Raw genomic sequence first — 20,809 nt, forward strand, 5'->3', positions numbered from 1 at the left:
CGGACCCATTTCCTTCAACACCATCCATGCAAAATCCAATCAAGAGAAACCAAGAGGTTTTATTCATGAAATTCTACTCAAGAACTTACAATGGTCTGCAGCCAGATATTCACACTAGTTGCTTCCCAAAAGGAACAAGTTACCTTAAAAAGCCCACTGGAACACATTTCCCTGGTGCCAAAAGAATATAGAAATGAATCATGACTTTTAAAGCAATCCTGAATAACATTAAGATCAAGTCTATGATTTCACAAATAAAATGGTGAAAAACTTTATTTTTCATTTTAAATTAATCATTTAATGGTTATACAAGTCTCCCACATATTCTACCAAGCTTCTCATACGTATTCAAACAGCAGGAAACAAGAGATTCTATATCAAGTATAATAACTGCAGAATTACAGTGTCAAATTTATTGACCAAAAGGATAATGTCCCTGAAAAAAATAACATAAATTGAATGAAACTGAATGAATCCAGAGTAACCATCTTCAGGTGGTATAGGTGTGTTTTCACAGGTTCTTATTCAGCCACTCAATGTAGTTGTTAGCCATTCTGTGTCCCATATTTGGGGCAAAGGGGCCTGTAATAAATGTTACAACACCATGAAAAGCATTGTCAACATGTTCGTGTGCTACTTTAACTCCTGTTTCCCTAAGACGGGAAACATACATGATTCCATCATCCCTCAAGACGTCATATTGACAAGTGAGGACATATGTAAGTGGTAAGCCCTGAAGCTTAATGTCCTCAACTAAAAGTGGTGCCAGCCTTGGATCCAGTAAACCTGGATATTTGTGTCCAGTTTTGGAATTTCTATGTGATGGGTCAGTGTAAATGTGGCCTTTTTTAAATCTTTCAGGTAGCCACTTACTCCAGTTTACAAATTTAAACAAATGGTTGAACTCTGCAGGAACATGTTGGTTGGTCTCTAAAGCTTTGGAAAAAGAGTCATCCGATGGAAAATATTCATTGTAGACTCTGATTAGTAATGTTTTAGGCAGAATTGGCATGTTTTTATTATCCTGATAGGATGGCAATTCCAGATCAATAGTCTGAAGACCAGGGTACAATAAAGCTTGAATCTTGAATGTAGCTTTGACATCAGGGTCATCTAGAATCTAGAAAAGAAAAATATTTATTAGAAATAGTTTTCCTATGAAAGATGGACTATTTAATAAGTTTTGTATTTTGTAATATAAGCAAAACAGCCATTAAAATTTCAAAGCTTATACATTTTCTATCTCTTATTCAAAATTATAGAGGAAAACCCTAACTGATATGTTTTCACAGTATTTGTTAATCTGGCACTTTTCTACAGCAATGACTTTTGAGGGAAATTGCAAACAAAATACTGAAATATATCTTATTACACTTGTATCCAAAGATATATTGAGAACTTCAGTATGTTCCAATCTTATTCATCAATGACTATAATTTAACTATTCTTTAACATTACTCTGTAGAGTTTAGATGTTTTAGGAATTATTTGATTCTTTTTCAATTCTTTTTGAGCGACAAAATAAGCTGGATAGGGAAAAAGAGCAGAGTGAGGGAAGATTTAAAATTCTTCTCCTTGTAAAGTACAGGTCACTTGCAGAGTGCTCCTCCTCTGCTCAGTTATTTGTCAAAAATTGCATGCATAGCCTTATAGAGGCTTCTAGAGTGTTACCGGGAACTGGGGGGGGGCATTTTTTTTGCTCATTTCTGCCCTGCCCAGCCCCCAGGAGTTCTCTGAAAGCCTCCATAAGGCTAGGAATGGCCATTTTGGTGAAGGGGGCAGGGCTTCGGGAGACAAAAAAAAATGTTGTATTCGATGTTTAAGATGCACTCAAATTTTCAGCCTCTTTTTTGAGGGAAAAAGGTGTGTCTTATACTCCGAAAAATACGGTATGTTAAAGTTACTTTGATAGTGTTGTTGAGCTTCCTTTTTTCTTGCAATGGGGTGAAGTTACATCTTTCATTTATATTTAGGCCTCTATAGCTTCCTTATGTGGAAATGCTCCATGGGAAAGTATACAGGTAGTCCTCGACTTACAGCAGTTTGTTTAATGACTGCTCAAAGTTACTATGTCCCTGAAAAAAATAATTTATGACTGTTTTTTACACATGTAACTTTTGTGTCAAGATAATGTGATCAATTTTTGCAACCTTTTAACAGGCAAAGCCAATTGGGAAGTCAGATTCACTTAACCACTGTGTTACTAACTTAAGTGATTCACTTAACACTTAACAATTTGGCAAGAAAAGTCATAAAATGGGGCAAAACTCATTTAATAATTATCTTTCTTAGGAACAGAAATGTTGGGCTCAGTTGTGGTCATAAGTTGAGGACTACCTGTACTTCTCTTGAGATTTAAGACTGGAGAGAAGCCCAGATTGCAATTTCCTGGAGACAACCTCCCTCAATCACTTTATAATTAAGGTACGTAAAAGAACAACACATAGCAATTTCTCCTTTTCCCCTCTCAGAAAATTCATGAATATGCAGATGAAATTTTTGCTCAGCATTAATTTATGAAATATATGTCAGATTCTACTTCTTTATAAGTACAAAGTCAGTTGCATTTCAATTCTTACTGAATTTCATCCTTTTTAATGCTTGAATAAATGTAATAAATCAAACACCTAATGAGCAAATATATCAAATAAAATGTAAGAATCGGAATTGTTTGTCTTATGTCATTGACAGTTCACATTAACATGTTAAATTTACTTGGATGGTGTTGTTGAGCTTGCATTATTCCTGAAATGGGGCTAAAGTTACATTTTTCACAATGAAATAACAATTGACAAGGTGCTATCTAAAGGATTTCCTCCTGAATCAATTGTCGTCTTATTCGTCATTGCAACCATGGTAGTTGGCCTGCATGCCACTTCCTGCTCTGGGCAAATCAGCAAACTAAAAATCTAGGACTTTTTTTTAAAAATAGGGTGAGATCATCCGTGGTTTTGAGGTACAGTATCATCAATATGCTGATGATACCCAACTTTTCATCTCTACCCCTAACCACCCAAACAATGCCCTCGATGTGATATCCTGATGCCTGGAAGCTGTGTGGATCTGGATGAGGAGGAACAGGCTCAAGCTCAATCCCTCCAAGACTAAGTGGCTGTGGTTTCCATCATCTTGATTTGTGCATCGTGCCATCTTTGATGATAGGGGGAGAAATTTTAGCCCCCTCAGAGAGGGCCCACTATCTGGGTGTCCTCCTGGATATGCAGCTTAGTTTAGAAGAGCACCTGATGGCTGTGACCAGGGGGGGCTTTTACCAGGTTCGCCTGGTACGTCAGTTGCGCCCCTTCCTGGATCGGGATGCTCTGTGCACAGTCACTCATGCCCTTGTCCTTTCTCGCCTGGACTACTGTAATGCTCTCTACATGGGGCTGCCCTTGAAGAGCACCCGGAGGCTTCAACTGCTCCAGAATGTGGCTGCGCGGGTTATCATGGGGCACCTAGGTGCTCCCATGTTACACCCCTTTTAGGCAGCCTGCACTGGTTGCCAGTTGTCTTCCGGGTGTGATTCAAGGTACTAATTATGACCTTTAAAGCGCTCCATGGCTTAGGCCTAGGATACCTGCGAGACCACCTACTGCCACCAGTAGCCTCCCACCGTCCAGTGCGATTCCACAGAGTTGGCCTCCTCAGGGTGCCGTCAGCCAGACAGTGTCGGCTAGCGACCCCCAGGGGGAGAGCCTTCTCTGTGGGAGTGCCTTCCCTCTGGAATGAGCTTCGTATAATCCCCGATCTCCAGTCCTTCCGACATGCCCTAAAAAGTTGGCTTTTCCAGCAAGCCAGCCTGGCCTGAACAAAACAAAATAAATTATTGATCATTGTTAATTTTAATTCAATTTTTTTTAAAAAAAATGTTATTGTCAATTCTAATTGGGTTTGTTTGAGATATTCTATTTAATTTTTTAAAAACTTTTGTATTATGTGTTTCTTTTTTTTAATAATTTTTTTTATTTTTTTGTTACATAAACAACACATACCCACAACAGTGGGGGGGGGGGAAGTCAAAACAAAAAAGAACAAAAAACAAAACAGAGAAAAAAAACACAAGAAGTATATGTTATAAAAAAGTATATCAGCTGTTTACAACAAGTTTTTGTGCATCTCTTCCATTAATTCAAATATCTTAACTCAAATGTTTACCATATTAACATCATCATACCTCCACTTTTAGTTGACTACAGTTGTTTAAACATCCTTCATCCTTAACTATACCAAAGATTTAATCCATAACCACATGCTGGCATTTCATTTACTTATTTATAAAATCCTCCATTAACATCAAATCCTCATATCCTGTTTTAGCTAAACATCCATAATATTTAATACCAAAAATTTCATCCTCCATGTATATAATTTATTATCATTCTCCTTTCTTTATTTAATTATATCGTATATCATAGCATTTTCCCCATATTAGTTAAGATTTAACTGTATATGGTTTTATTTTATTTTTTATAATAATTATTATTGTCATTAATAACCTTTATATATAGTCCAAAGATATTTCTAACCTTCCCTTCTCATATCCAATTATTATTTATCATAGCAACTCACATTATATACATTACTATCATTATCAATTATTATTCAACTATATCTATTACAAATGAATTTAACTAGGTTTAGCTAGTTTTAAATTATACTCTTCCATCTATCAGCCTGTGTCTCTCCAGTAACAGAACTGCCTTAAATCTGTTGCCATTCGTGGGTCCAATTCTCCAAACATCTTTATGAGCAAGTCCATACGAAGAAATCTTTGCACCTTTTTGCTTATGGTGCCTCTCATATAATGCTGCTGTCCTCCTTTTATTTCCTTTATCAGTTTGTCTTTAATTCTCAGTGGTGGTATCAAAAGTTTTGCAGATGGTATTTCATAAAGTATAAATTCTTTAATGCTTCTCACTCCTCCTGCGCCCTGTCTTTCGAAGTAAATCTTCTGTGTGGCTGCTCCCTCTTCAGACATTCCATCTTTTTCTCCCTCAGAGGTAAACCAGTTGCCCGAATATCAGCAAATTGAGAGTCTTTATCTCTGACATCCTTAGTTTGTATTTGAAGAACATTCAAACGTTCAACCTTTTCATTTTTTTCCTCGTATTTTGTTGCTAGAAACAGCAGATAATCCAGTTTCCTCTCAATTCTCTCATGTGTGTGCCGAAAAAAAATAATCATTTGAATAGGCTTCCGGGGAGTGGCCTGTCGCCGGTCGGCAGCTTAACAGAGCTGCCCCCAGAATTCAGGTTCGTTATCTACTCAATATCAAGAAGATAACTCTTTTTTCAGACAAGAAAAAAGCAGTGAGGAATCTCAGCTGGTAAGAATCTTCTTTGAAGTTCACAGTTTGTTTTTTTTGTGAGCTGTGGATGGAGGGGGAGGATCAACCCAAAGCTGAGTCATTCAACTCCGACCTGAACTTTGCAGCTGTTATTCACAGCACTAGACAGGACCCCTCCCCCTTAGGACAATCTTTAGAAAAGAGACTATTAAAAATCAATACGAGCAAAGACCAACTTGTGAACTTTAAAACCTTTCTTTATCTGAAATACCAGCTTCAATGTTATAAAAACCTCTTTTGTTTAATTGTCTTCAAAATGGCGTTTACAGCTTCTGCATTTGTTATCTCCGGCTTCCTGCTACAGAATCAAAGAAACAATTTCTTATAATTTAATTAGAGCTACTCCCTTAAAGCTTTCAAGACTCTTTGTTGTTGATAAAGAGACATTCCAAACATTCCAAACGGACTTTCTCTTTTGAAATCCTCCGTAAAACCCCTTGAAAAAAAAAAAAAAAAGAAGGAAAAAAAAGGGGGGGGAGGAATTTCTTTTTCTCCACATAGCACAGTGGATTAGTAATTTAGAATAAATAATTAAAACCAAAATATAATGGCATCCAAATTAACCTCTGTCAAATTACCTCCGAAAATGTCTCCCATACCTGGTACAAAGTTGCAGCCCCCACCATTTATGCCCCCTAGTGGAGATGTACTAACAAAAGAATTTTTTCTGGAAATGTTCAAAGAATCCAGAGAACAGAACTTAGAAATGTTTAAAGAATTCAGAGAACAGAATCTAGAAATGCTTAAAGATTTCAAAGATGAAATAAGGAATGAGATGGAAGTTCTATATGACAAATTCGATACCAGGGTCATTAAAATGAATGATAATATGATGGGAATTGTAAATGTGATAACAGAATATATTTCTGGAATGGAAGATAATTTAGAAACTCTCAATGAAGCTAAAACTAACCTGATATCCAAAACTGAAGTGGTGGAACAAAAAATTGATAATGTTGAAAAACAAATTATTATGATACAGTATAAGCAGATGGAGCTTGCATTAAGAGTGAGGGGGCTGTGTGAAGAAAAGCAGGAGAACTTAGAGCAAATGTTTTCTGAAGCTTTTGACCGTCTGGTGGGAAAACCGGGATCCAATTTTGATTGGCAAATTGACAGGATTTTTCGTGTTAACTCATGGGCGGCAAAACAAAGGCAACTTCCCTGAGACGTGGTAATATACTTTGTTACAAGAGAATCTAGAAATATAATACTACAAGAGTCTTACAATACTAAGCTTCAAATTGGTGGACAGGACCTGATTGTTTTGAAAGAAATACCACCTCAGATGCTAAGAGCCAGAAGAGATTATGCTTTTCTGGTGGAAGAGCTCAGAAAGCGTCAGATACAGTACAGATGGGATGCCCCATTCGGTATTATAGTTACAATGGACAAACAAAGATATCGTCTCAGCTCTGTATGGAAAGCTCGTGATTTCTATCATAGGACTCTGAAGATGGGATACCCTGAACCTTCGGGATATGGTGAAAAACCACGAGACAAACAAGATAAACAGCAAACCACACAACCATCAGATAAAATGTATCATCTCCCTCTTCCGGAAGGGCAAGGAGTCAAGGAAAAAAGATCCAACCATAAGACCACCAGACAAACGGATAAACAAGCTACTATGCAACAATCTCAACAATCGTTGGCCATTGATCAAGGAGCTACTGCAACAAGCTCAGAAGCTGTGGGAGGAGCCAAACCAAAGGTGAGACAGGCCTTGCGGGAGGCTCTAAAAAAGCTTCAGGCAACCAAAAATGACAACTAAGATTTTGACATGGAATGTAAACGGACTGAACTCTCCACAGAAAAGAAGGAAAATATTTCATTATCTCAAACAGTTTAAGAATGACATAATTTGCTTGCAAGAAACTCATATCAAATCAACCGATCAAAAATATTTGTTTAACCCCAAACTGGGCCAACATTTTGCGACCTCAGCCATGGAAAAGAAAAATGGCATAGTAGTATATTTAAGAAAAGACATTAAAGCTGAGCTAATTGAAGCAGATCCCTTTGGAAGATATATTGCATTAGATTTAATCTTAGAAGGGAAAAAGACGTTACTTTTGGGAATTTATGCTCCTAATCAACAACAAGATGGATTTTATAGAAATCTTCACGCTAAATTAGTACAGTGGGACTTTGAGTCTTGTATATTGTTGGGTGACTGGAATGGCGTGATCGACACCAAAAGAGATAAGAAGACAGCTCGCCCGAACACCAAATTTCGAGCTAAGTTACCCAAACCCTTTTTTGACATGCTGGACGATTTTGAATTGCGAGACGCTTGGCGCGAGAGGCATGCAGAAGAATATGACTTTACCTTTTTTTCCAATAGACATCAATCTCTTTCAAGGATTGATTTTATACTAATTACAAATGATTTACTTTGTAGGGTGAAGAAGACAAAGATTATGGCGAGAGTTCTTTCAGACCATAATCCAGTCTGGATGGAATTGGGAAGGGTAGCCCAGGCAAGAAGGTCCTGGAGGTTGAATGAAAATTTATTTAGATATGAAAAGTATGTTAATGATTGTAAAAAATTGTTATCGGAATATTTTGTTCTCAATATGAACAAGGGTACATCTATGGAATATGTATGGGATGCAAGCAAAGCGTATATGAGAGGAGTATTAATGAATATAAACAAAATACATAGACACAAACAAGGGCAAAAACGAAAAGAATTGGAAGAGGAAATTAAAGGGAAAGAGTCAGAATTAACATTGAATCCAGGAGATACAAAGATTAGGGAAACAATTGCTATATTAAAATCTCAGTTTGATATGCTGATTTCTGACCAGGTAGCTACTAGTTTATTATATGCTAAACATAATACTTTCTGCAATGCAAATAAACCCGGTAGGTGGTTGGCTTATCAGATTAGAAAAAAAAGGAAAGCTCGAAATGTATCCAAATTGTGTTACAGAGGGAAGGAAGTGTTTCAACAGGAAGAGATTCAAAAGGTATTTCGGGAATTTTTTACAGAGTTGTATAAAGGGGATAAAATTAAGGACGGAGATATAGACAAATACCTAGATAAGAGAAAATCCCCCTAGTTAGAGAAGAACATAGGCATAAGCTGAATCAACCTATAACCTCTGGGGAAATTTTGCAGGCAATTAAACAATTAAAGTTAGGGAAAGCACCAGGCACAGATGGTTTAACAGCTGTTTATTATAAAAATCTACAGTTAGAAATGGTAGAACCCCTCAGAGAACTATTCAATAAAATTCAATCGGGAGGGAAAGTGCCTCCTTCGTGGAAGACTGCGTTCATATCGTTGATACCCAAAGAAGACCAAGACCTTACCCAACCAAAAAATTACAGACCTATTTCATTACTCAATGTAGATTATAAATTTTTTACTAAAATATTAGCAAATAGGCTAATGGGGGTAATTCAACAACTGATACATACCGATCAAACTGGTTTTATACAGGGCAGACAGATGAAGGACAACGTTAGATTAATTATCAACGCTTTAGAATACCTGGGAAAGAACAATCAAATCCCGGCCGCATTCATATTTTTGGATGCGGAGAAAGCCTTTGATCGAGTTAATTGGCAATTCCTGCTGAAGACATTGCAAAAAATGCAGATAGGAGATGGCTTTTTACGGTCAATTGGTGCAATATATCAGCAGCAAACAGCCCAGATCATTGTCAATGGAAGTCTGACAGACTCCTTTCAAATTGAAAAAGGTACAAGACAGGGATGTCCTCTGTCCCCATTATTGTTTATTATAACTTTGGAAATACTGTTGAATAAGATACGGGGCCTAGGCGGTCTAAAAGGGATTAAAATTAGACAGCAAGAATATAGAGTCCGTGCATTTGCGGATGATCTGGTTATAATATTGGAACAACCGCAGGAAACTAGTAGGGTATTATTGAATACGATCAATCAATATGGTCAAGTCTCGGGATTTAAAATAAATCTAGGAAAAACCAAAATAATAGCTATAAATATGACTATCAAACAGAAGGAAGAACTGGGGGCGATGCTAAGATGTGAGGTAGTTAAAAAGTTAAATATCTTGGAGTTAATATTTTAATCTCAAATGGGAAATTATACAAGTATAATTATGAATCACTTTGGCATAGTACACAGTTGGAGTTGAAAAGGTGGGAAAAACTGCATTTGTCTTTGCTGGGTAGAATAGCGGCAGTAAAAATGAACATTTTACCAAAATTTTTATTTCTTTTTCAAATGTTACCAATACTTAAAAGAGATGCGAATCTTTTAGAATGGCAGAAGGGTATCAACAAATTTGTGTGGGCAGGAAAGAAGCCGAGGGTAAAGATGAAAATAATGCAAGATGCACGTGAAAGAGGAGGATTGAAATTACCTAACTTAAAATTATACTATGATGCAGTGGCACTATCTGCAATTAGTGATTGGATTCATCTAACTAATGACAGAATTTTGAATATCGAGGGATATGACTTGTTATATGGTTGGCATGCTTACCTGTTATTTAACAAAAAAACGGATAAGAAATTTAAAAATCACATCTTAAGAAATGCTTTATTGCGGGTTTGGAAAAAATATCAACATAAATTAAATGATAAAGTGCCCATGTGGGCAATTCCTAGACATGCAATTGAAAATATGAATGTAGAACAAAAACACGATAGAACCACCTATAGACAACTTCTTATCTCAGAAAGAGGGGTGATGGAACTAAAATCTTTAGAGGTACTTAAAGAAGAGAAGGTAGTTCAAACGTGGTTTCAGTATGGTCAACTACAGGCTAGGTGGAAATAGATCAAAAAATTGGCTTTGTAAAAGTTGAGGATAATTTGTTTAAACAAATAAGAGATCAAAGCTCAATGCATATAAAGAGGATATATAATGTATTAGTACAGATGGATTCTGAAACGGAACTGATTAAGGATTGTATGATAAAATGGGCTCAGAATATCGAGGAACCAATAATGCTTGAAACATGGGAAAGAATCTGGGTAAGAAATGTGAAATTTACACAAGCACAAAACTTGAGAGAAAATTTTTATAAGATGTTTTATAGATGGCACCTAGATCCTAAAAAGCTTGCCTCTATGTATCCAAATGTTCAACCTAAATGTTGGAGATGTGGTTCTTGTGATGCTACATATTTTCATATATGGTGGACATGTCGTAATGTCAAGGCATTTTGGATAAAAATATGGTGGATCCTGCAAAACATCTTTAAAAGAAGGATAAAATTTACCCCCCAGTTGTTTTTACTGGGTATATGTATTGATTTTACAGCAGCAGAGACTAATTTGGTTCTGTATTTAATAACGGCAGCAAGACTCTTGGTGGCGCAGTATTGGAAGAAGAAAGATTTACCTACAATTCAAGAATGGACTTTGAAAGTTATGAACTTAGCCGAAATGGCCAAAATCTCAGCATATCTCAAAGAACATTCAAACGAGAGATATAAACGAGACTGGAAAAAATGGATTGATTACATAAAAAGTAAATATGGGACTAAGAAACTCCAGATAGCTTATGCTTAGTATCAGTAATAATTTAAATTGTTTAAAATTTGGGTAACAGTAAGAAGCTGAGTTCAATGTAGAGATATTTTAGACTGTGATTGTTCAAAAGTTATACCACGTATGGTCTTTGGGAAGTCGGGGGGAGGGAAGGGAGGTGGGGATTTAGGGGGAGGGGGGAGGGGGGAAATACAATATGTGTTAAATTCCATGATTGTATTTGTATACTGTGGCTTTTCAATGTTAGTGTGAAAATAGAACAAACCGAATATACTGGAAGGTAATAGATACCGAAGGAAAGAGTCGAGTGAAAGAAGAAGGAGGGTGGAGAGGGTGAGAGAGAGGAGGAGGAGAAGGGAGGGAGGGAATGGAGAGGGAGTGATAGGGTTAAGGTTAGAAAGAAGGGGAGGGGAAGTAGGCGTAGAGGGGTGTGTGAGAAGGAAGAATGAAAGTTGGAGGGGGTTGGAAGAGGGTGTATGGCGGGCCAAGGTGGTATACTGGGTTTGTATTGTAGAGGGCATTTTCTATATTCAATGTTATATGCCCTGATTAAGCACAGTGAATATGTGATTGTATAGAATGAAAACATAATAAAATATATATAAAGAAAAAAATCATTTGAATAGAGGCTTGAATAGACACCATATTTGTACGCAGTTAGTATTTTTTCTTAGAGCTTTGAGGTATTTGCAAATAAAAACAAGCTGGGAACTGTGCAATCTTATCAGATCTTAGACCCATCCAGCCAAGCAATAAAAGTGTCAAGGTGTAAGCAGCCAAATTATAGTGAATTGGTTTACAGCCCACTTGCAGAGGATCAGAGGAGATGTTGGAGTAATCTATCCTTTGTCCGTGTAAATAGCATTTAAAATATTTAAAAAGTAGGATAACCACCGTCCATAAACCAATAAAGAGATCAAAATCGCCACTAGATTCTTCTGTTCTTTAATTTAAATTAGCTTGAATTTTTAGGCGGACTGTCTTTCTCTGAGTAATAAAATCATCTTACCAGCTGGAAACACTTTCGCCATTCTTTGGAGCTATCTGCAGTTTCAGTTAGCCTTATGGCTAATCCGGAAGTCACTGGCAAAGGAGGTTAATTTCCAAATCCCCAGAGACTTTGCGAACATCTTTGGGGCCACTGGATCTCCTCCTACCTTTTACTGTCTCTCCAGGACAGCTTGGATCCAAAAAGGGACCGTCCAAATGCTTCGGAATAAAGGAATTTCAGGAATAGCCTGAAAATCTGTCTTCTCACTGCTAAGCCCCGCCTTCTTCCTATGTGTTTCTTTTAATGTTGTACACCACCCTGAGTCCTTGGGAGAAGGGCGGCATATAAATCTAATAGACCAAACCAAACCTAAAATAATAGAAACCCAGTTTTACCCATCTAATGTGAAAAGGCCCAGCAGTTGCCCTGATTGCTAATTGCTGCAGCTATTTCTTATTTATAACCCAAAGTATTAGGTTGCATGATAATTTCAGAAAGTCGGGGTTCAATTAACATACATAATTCTATGATCCTCCATTTTGGACTCCTTAGAAGATCCTGAATCTTTCAGGATAATTAAAAATTATGACTTCCTACTCTTAGGTATATAGTGTGAAAAGCCCCAGGGTAATTAAACTAGTATCAGGATAGCTTGCGATAACAGAGATTCGTAACACGTATAATTCCATTTGGATTTATTACTTTCAAATGGGTAATTCTTACCTGTTGGGTTACAGCTGCAGCTAAGTTACCTCCTGCGCTGTCTCCTGCAATGCCGATGCGGCTTGGGTCTACATTATATTTCTCCAGAATGCTGCTTTGTAGAAAGTATTTTGATACTGAGTACGCATCTTCAAATGCAACTGGGAATCGATATTTTGGAGCTAGTCTATAACTTTGGTTAATTAAAAAGACAATGAAAGAAATATATAAATTCCCTCTGTGGGTAAAATAAATTAATTTATCACTAGATTTACACTATTGATACTAGATTTTAAATGGTGATTTTCTTCAATATAGAATTTGCTTATTTTTTTTTAAATTCCTGAGTTATTTGTGTGCTAAATGATCAATAATATTTCTAATCTGGTCTGTTTTGTCAATAGAATTATTATGCTTAATAGGAAGTTATGCTTTATGGAGTTATATGGAATAATCTGAGACAGGATAATCTTTAACTTTGAAAAATACCGTTAGCTTTTTTTTTTAAAGCAGCTGGTAAGCAAGACTGATGTAATAATCTTGGAAATACCCTTAAGAACGAGAAGGAAAAACCACAGCCCACAGATAAGAGAAAAGAGACCACAAAAGAAATGTGGTATAGAAAGCATCTCAGAAGGGACCATGCTGGTTCCTTTGAAAGTAAAGGCAGTAGGGGAAGAAAAGCAAAATTCTGTTACTACAACATTGCAATAAAGGTATTGTTACTACTCATAGTGTTGGTTTTTTTATCTGTAAGCCGCCCTGAGTCTCTCGAGAGTGGGCGGCATACAAACCCTATAAATAAATAAAATCTACATTACCACAAAAGGCTGATATTTGTTACATTTTTATATTGTGAAATGTAGATTTTAGACCTTTAGAAATGATTTGTGCATTTCAGTTTATCTATTTAAATATTGCTATACTGTCTTCCAATCATATTCTGTTTGTTTACAATTTGCAAAAAGTATAAAAGACAGTAAATGTAAAACTATATTAGCTATCCATTATAAATGCAAAATAATACATATAGCACAGCATATGCAATGAAATATAATTTTGCAACCAATAACAATATACAGTATATGGAGCTTCAATGTGCCAGTCTGTACTATTAGTATCATTTATCTTTTTTTTTGCTTACAGAAAAAGATTAGGAAAAGATTAAGGAACAAAAATATCTCCTTCAAACACCATTCTTACTCGACTGACACCACAATAGCACCTAGTCTTTCTGATGTCCATCTTGATAAGAGGTCATAGGCTTTCATGGCTGTGAAAAATAAGTGGCAAAGCATGTTTTATTACTCTTACAATACCAATACACAGTGCATGTGTCAAAAACAATATGGGACAAGGTCTTTAGACAACCACAAGAGTGAGACTAGAATGTTATCATAGAAAGCTAAGAAACATCAAGCTCATTTTATGAATGGCAGAATTGTTTCTGCCTCATGTTCATGTGAGATTTGAAGTCCTAAGCTTACAAATTCTAATGAGCTGTTTTCGGTTTCTTTTGGCAGGGACTTTCTGGAAATCTTCCATGAATCTCTAATTCAATGTTTCCCAATCTTGGCAACTTCAAGATTTGTAGATGCCAGTTCCCAACATTTTACGGCTGAGTAATTGTGGGAGTGGAAATTAATGTTGGGAGCATCATAAAATTATTGAGGAGGGGATAAACTGCTCTTATCTCTACCATTCAGCGATTCCTTGGAATGATACTCCTCCTACTGAGGCTGCCAAGAAAGACTATCAAAGAAGAGAAGCAAGTAGTCAACAAGATGTGAAGATATTTTAAAATGGATTTTGAACATTTCCATCTTTAAATCGGAGGAGGAATATTTCTTCATTGATTTAGCACAGTTTTAGTGTGGGGAAATCTTCCTTAGCTGATTCGAAAGGATGGGATTTCTTTGTTTTTTCTAATGAGAAACTAACATCCTACAACAAGATAACAGTCTCCTTTATGTTTGAGAACACTGCTTGGTTCTACATCCCATAAATATAACTAGGAAATGAAAATAATGGGATTGCAGCAATTTAATACTTCATTTTCCCCTACTGCTCAGATTACATTGTAAATTAAAATTGACAAACAGATAAACTGGCAAGAGCTAGAGAGGTTGGGAAGCGCAACCTCATCAATTTACCTTTTGACAATTGCGAATCTTGTACCTTCAATGTGATTCATTTTGTGAGAATCATCAGGATGGTTTTAAAATATTAATTAATTAACCACCGACTCAAGAAAATTCGCTATCTCTGTTATACCTCAATGAAAGCCTTGGGACATCAAAAGAAATAGATTCATTTTTTATTTGAGACCCACTGTAGTGGAATAAAATACTTATGCTTACTTGCTGATCCTGTACACCATCCACCTCCATGGATGAAAATCACTGCTCTTTTCAAGACATCTGACTGCTTTGTAGGAATGTAAAGACGTACTGGAACATGGCTAAATTCTGTGTCTGTTACAATAACATTTTCATCAGATGTAGGTGGTGTGTATGTAGCAATTGTGTACAGATTTATAACCTCCATAAAGTGTCCAACACCCAACGTGTCCACAATTGTGGCCTACAAAACAAAAGAAATGTTAACATCCTTGTGTTAAGCAAAGGCTTCATAGTTCCAGGGGTGGGTTTCTACCGGTATGGACCGGTATGGTCATACTGAATGGTGAAATTTAGTGTGCCTTCCCATACCTGATGATCAGGAAGCCCCACTCTCTCTCCTCATTTGCTCTTTCACTCACCCCGCTCATCCTCACCATGCTTCCAAAATGTTCTCAGAAGAGGAACCAGAAGAAGAAAGAATTGGTGAGTGGCTGGGGTGGTTGTGGGAGGATGTTTGGGAAGAGGGAGGAGGCAGAGGGGCTGCTAGAAGAGTGTGTGCATGTGCAAAGGCTTTGGATTTTAAAAAACATATGAGTGAATGCAGGAAGTGGGAAGAGGCAGAGGGGCTGGAAGATTAGGGTGACCAGACGTCCCGCATTTGGCGGGACAGACACGCCTTTTCATAAATTTCCCCTCGTCCCACACGGTTCTTTAAAAAACACGGGTTTTTTTGGTGCTCACAGCTCCCTCGCTCCCCTGTCCATCAGCTACTAGCTCGCTGGGCTGGCTCATCGTTCCGTTCTATCCTACAAATTTAAGCCAGCCCAGCCTGCCGCTCACTGATTGGATTGGCCTGGACTCCAGCCAATCAGTGAACTGGCTGGGATGGGAAATTTTCACCACGCCACGTGCTGAAAATTTTCCATCCCAACCAGCTTACCGATTGGCTGAACTCCGCTTAGCTGAGCACGCCTGCACGAGTCTCCATTTCATTTCGTCTTTTGGGGTTGCAGCTGCGCTTACTCACTGGTGAGTAATCATGTTATGAATTGGTACCGGTGGGAATCGGGAGGCGCTGGTGGGAGGAGACAGCCCTCCTCTCCTCCTTCTCCCCCTTTGCAGAGTTCATTTCACCTCCTTGCGTCACAGCCAGCCCCTGTGCTGCGCCGCCACGGGTGGCAGAAGCTCTGGAACCGAGTGGAAGTTCTCTGCGGGAGTGAAACAGCTGCCGCCGCTCGCACAGAGAACTTCCACTCGGTCATGGACTCATGGAGCTTCTACTGGCATGGCGGCGCCTGTGCTGCGCGGTTCCCAGCGACCATGCCGCGAGTCCGCGAGGCGTGGTCGTGTCCCGCCACCCTCCCCTGCGGCAGCGGCTGTTCACCTCGTGCAGAGAACTTCCTCTCGGTCACGGACTCATGGAGCTTCTGCCGGTGTGGCGGCGCCTATGCTGCGTGGTTCCCAGTGACCACGCAGCGACTCCACGAGGCGTGGTCGCGTCCCGCCGCCCTCCCCTGTGGCTCTCCTGAGGCGGCGTCCATTTCAGTCGTGCAGAAAACTTCCACTCGGTTCCTGGGCTTCTGCTATCCGGCAGAAGCCCCAGGACCGAGTGGAAGTTCTCTGCGCGAGGTGAAACGGCCGGCAGCCGCCTCGCTCTCCTGCCGCGGCGTCTGTTTCAGTCGTGCAGAGAACTTCCACTCGGTTCCTGGGCTTGTGCCGCCCGGCAGAAGCCCTGGGACCGAGTGGAAGTTCTCTGCACGAGGTGAAACGGCCGGCAGCCGCCTCGCTCTCCTGCCGTGGCGTCCATTTCAGTCGCTTCCTTGTCCGTCTCGATTGCTGGAAGCAGTAACAAACGGCGCATCCGCTTCGACCTCAGCGCCCTGGCAGCCACCCCAGCCGGCGGCTACCGGGCCTCGCTGGAGTCAATTGGAAAACCACGTTCAGCGCTTTGAGGACCTGAGGCATCTTGGGAAATGCAGTTCCCTATCGGAAAGAATGGAGTAGCTGCGAATTTGTAACAACAACAGAAGATAATAACTTGGTGCTTCGCAGGTTACAAAAATCTCCTTTGATTTGCACACTGTTTTTTAAAAGTTAGATAAAGAAATTATGCTGTGAAAGTGACTAGAAAGCCCCCCCCTCCCCTTGCTGTGTGCGAGAAAGGGAAGGAGAGGAAGGAAGGAGGGAGGGGGGGAGGAAAAGAAGAAGGGGGGGAGAAAATGGAAGGAGAAAAGATGGATGGAAGGAGAAAGAATGGAAGGAGAAGGAGGAATATGGAAGAAGAAAGGAAGAAAAAGAAGGGAGGGAAAAAAGAGGGAAGGAGGTAGGAAGAAAAGGGGAAGATAGGGAAAGAGCAGAAAGACAAAGAGGATGAAGTTGATAGGCAAGAGGAAGGAGGAAGGAAGGAAGAAAGAAAAAGGGAGGGAGAGAGGAAAGAAGAAAAGATGGAACTAGAAAGGAAAGAAGGGAGGGAGGGAGGAAAGGGGAAGACAGGAAAGAGCAGAAAGACAGAGAAGGTGAAGATAGATAGGCAGAAGGAAGGAAGAAGAAAGAAATAGGAAAGCAGGGAAGGAGGAAGGAACAGAAGCGAAGAGGAAGAGAGAAATGGAAAGAGCAGAAATACAGAAAAGGCAGATAGGCAAAAGAAATGAAGCTGAAAGAATGGAAGGAGGAAGGAAGAGAAAAGGAGGAAGGGAGTGAGTGAGGAAAGAAGAGAGGATGGAAGGAGAAATGAAGGAAGAGAGGGAAAGAGCAGAAGACGGATAAGGTGAATGTAGATAAGCAAGAGGAATGAAGGAAGAAGTGAGGTGTCTCGAGGAGGGGGAAAACATTTAGTGACCAAAGTTACAATGGCATTGAAAAAAGTGACTGATGACCATTTTTCACACTTAGTGACCGTTGCGACCATTTTTCACACTTAGCGACCGTTGCAGCATCCTCATGGTCACGTGATCAAAATTTTGTTTGGCAACAGATTCGTATTTATGCTGGTTTCAGTGTCCTGGGGTGACCTTTTGACAAAAAATAATTTTTTTTATGAAGGCCCCCCCCCTCCGGTCAATGGTGTCCCTCTTTACCAATCTGAAAATCTGGTCACCTTATGGAAGATACTATAGCAACACACACTTCCAGCCCCTCTGCCTCTTCCCTCTTCCTAGATTTACCCAGACATGTTTAAAACTCGCAGCCTGTGCACACGCACACACTGTTCCATTCATTTAAAAACACCTGAGTGAATCCAGGAACAGGGAAGAGGCAGTGTGTGTTTGTAAGGTCAGTTGAAGACCAGCAAGGACAGTCAAATTTCCTCGGTAAGTAGCCGTTTTATTGTTTTGTGTACTTATTTTCTTCTTCTTTAAGTAGTAAGTACACACAATAATAAATTTCCTTGTTTATATCTTCTTTTTGTAGGCAAAACTTTGTCTCAAAGAATTTAGTGACATTGATTGGCCACTCCCACCCAGTCACATGATCACCAAGCCACTTCCCCCCGTCACATGACCACCAAGCCAATTCCACAAAACCGGCCACAATTACAGAATAGTTTCTAAAAAAATTTGAAACCCACCACTGGTGGACATGAACAGCTAAAATGCATAAACAATGTATATTAAACAATGAGTATTTACTCTAAGATTTCCTTATTTGTGATGACTTGTGGAGGCCAATAAAATGCAAATAAGAGTTTCCCTTTCTGTATGCAGGCACAAAATAAAACAAAGAGACAAAATACATTACCTACATTACCAGTTAAGCATTGCAATCTGGAAATAATGAGGCGGTGAGGACAAGAATTTAGTCAGTTCAGTGAACTGATATATAAGATAAGAAGTGAAAGAAGTTTCTTTCTCCCCACCCCATTCCAGCATTTTCCCCCAAATGCAGAGTCTGGTTTTTTCTGGATCAACCAAAAATTGATCCATTTAGTTACAGCAGGAATTGATCACACAGCTGGTTTCCATGCCTAAGGCTGGTCAAAAATTCCCTCTCCCGGTTTCCAGTTTAGTGCCTTAAGCACTAGACCAAACTGGCTCTCTTGTGTTTCTGAAAAATACATTATATCCAATATAAAAAAGCATCTTGCTAAGAGTCTAATGTTCGGAAGAAAATATTTTGTAAAAGGATAAGTTTCTAAAAAATAGAAAGGCAGTTGCTCCTGTTTCCATTATACTTTTAATATATGAGATTATATCCAGAAAACGTGTAAAAAAATACATAAATTCCATCTCCCCCACCCCCCATAGTATTAAGTATCTGCTTTCAATATGACAAATCTTCATTTTACAGATACTTAGTTTTCTTCATTCTTGGTTGTTGTTTTCTCCGGCATTATCTTATTTCCCTAAAAGCACAAATTTCAAGTACAAGCATTCTCAGGCATAAGCACAGGAAATAAATGTTTCAACTTACCGCATGAATTAGGCTTCTCCATATAGCATCTAAAAGCATCAGCTTCCAGGGTTCCTCCACATTGTCTGGTAAAGGCTGGTAGATGTAGTAGGCTATCAAAGTTGAAGCTACCAGAAGGCAGAAGAATTTTCCTCCCATCTTTTACTCTGTCTACTCTATTCAACTCTAGCTTTTACTGACTAATCTCAGGAGGATTGCAATACTGACAAGGTTAGCTAATCAAGCATTTCATTTGAAAGTAAAAGTAAAGTTAATGTCAGAGGATATTTGTTAAATGCTCATCAATATTTAATTATGCTTTGGTGATTACAGGGTGAGACAGTTCTTGATTATTAAGAAGCTTTGTTTTTTCAGGGTTTTTCAGGAAAACTGTTTCTATATTCAAATATTTAAGGATTGCAACACACTTTCTTCACTTTGGCCTGGAAATTTCCTTCGAATTGCAGAACTGAAATTATATGTGGCAAAGTTGCTGGAGAGAAAGCAGAATTACTGGATTTACAGAAGATAAATCAATAGAAAAATCATGTGATTCAGATTAAAAAAATAAAGATGCCATCACACTGAGCAGTTTTCTTGCTTACAGAAATTTATTATTGCCCTTTTCTGAACTGTTCTCTTGCCTTTAATAAATAATATTTAATTAAAACATATTAATTATTAAAATAAATTAATTATTCAAATGCATTTAAAAATATGTTTTACGTATCCTCTGCATTCTGCTAGCTAAGCATGACTAGTTAAGAGCAAATTTACTTTGGTTGAATGATGATGATGATGATGACTCAAATTTATGTGAAATCACCACTAACAATTCTTTAGCTAATGTTAATCTTTATTCTTACTGACTTGTTTCCAAGAATCTAGGAAGTCAATACATATTGGCATACCATATGAATCGATCCAAACAAAATTCTTTTTGTGATTGACAGAAATTTTGTCAAATGTACAGATTTTCTATGTGCCACCCAAGACTTTCTGGTATGGCACTTATAACCCCTCATATATTGATGAACTTCCATTGACTGAATCTTGATCAACATTATTATTAGTTTTCCCAACTCCCTGTCACCCTGAGTGGTTTACAATTTGTTTAAAATGTTATAAACAAGTAAAAAGTAAAAGATAAAAATGCAGGATAAAGCTGCCAAGAATGATAAAACACAATGAAAACAAAGGAAACTCTAAAGGAGATTCAGTGACCCTTCCCAAAGAGTCAGATCCTCAAAGACCTTTGAAACCCCAGTAGAACATGTTCAAATCTCAGGGTGAATGTGAACTCTGAACATAAGAGATCTCATAACCAATATTGTAAGAATACCTGCTGATAATGAGCCCATGAATTGAGGGAGTAATGGTTAAATGAAAGGGTTGTTTGTTTTTAGGCAAGAGCAGATTAATTGGTGAGAAATGAAATAATGTTAGCAAGCTCATTTCTTCTTGGCAATGAATCGTAAAGGAAAATATTAAAATTAAATATGCAGATTGGTCTTTTTTAAACCTTGAAGGCTGTGACTGAAGT

General features: G+C 38.4%; 1 protein-coding gene across 1 annotated transcript; it reads right to left on the minus strand.

The window, feature by feature from the left end:
- Positions 1–511: 511 nt before the first annotated feature.
- On the minus strand, positions 512–19,481 carry LOC148043563 (arylacetamide deacetylase-like). The gene is made up of 5 exons (XM_087726139.1): positions 19,288–19,481; positions 14,896–15,118; positions 13,739–13,808; positions 12,557–12,728; positions 512–1,120 (listed from the first exon to the last, which is right to left on the minus strand). The coding sequence occupies exons 1-5, from the start codon at positions 19,423–19,425 to the stop codon at positions 512–514; spliced, it is 1,212 nt and encodes a 403-aa protein (XP_087582265.1). The 5' UTR covers positions 19,426–19,481.
- Between the last annotated feature and the right edge of the window lie 1,328 nt (positions 19,482–20,809).

This window comes from Thamnophis sirtalis, unplaced genomic scaffold (assembly GCF_051295495.1).
Source record: "Thamnophis sirtalis isolate CommonGarterSnake01/CBP01778 unplaced genomic scaffold, rThaSir2_p1.2 scaffold_11, whole genome shotgun sequence".
In the NCBI taxonomy this organism is placed as follows: Eukaryota; Metazoa; Chordata; class Lepidosauria; order Squamata; family Natricidae; genus Thamnophis; species Thamnophis sirtalis.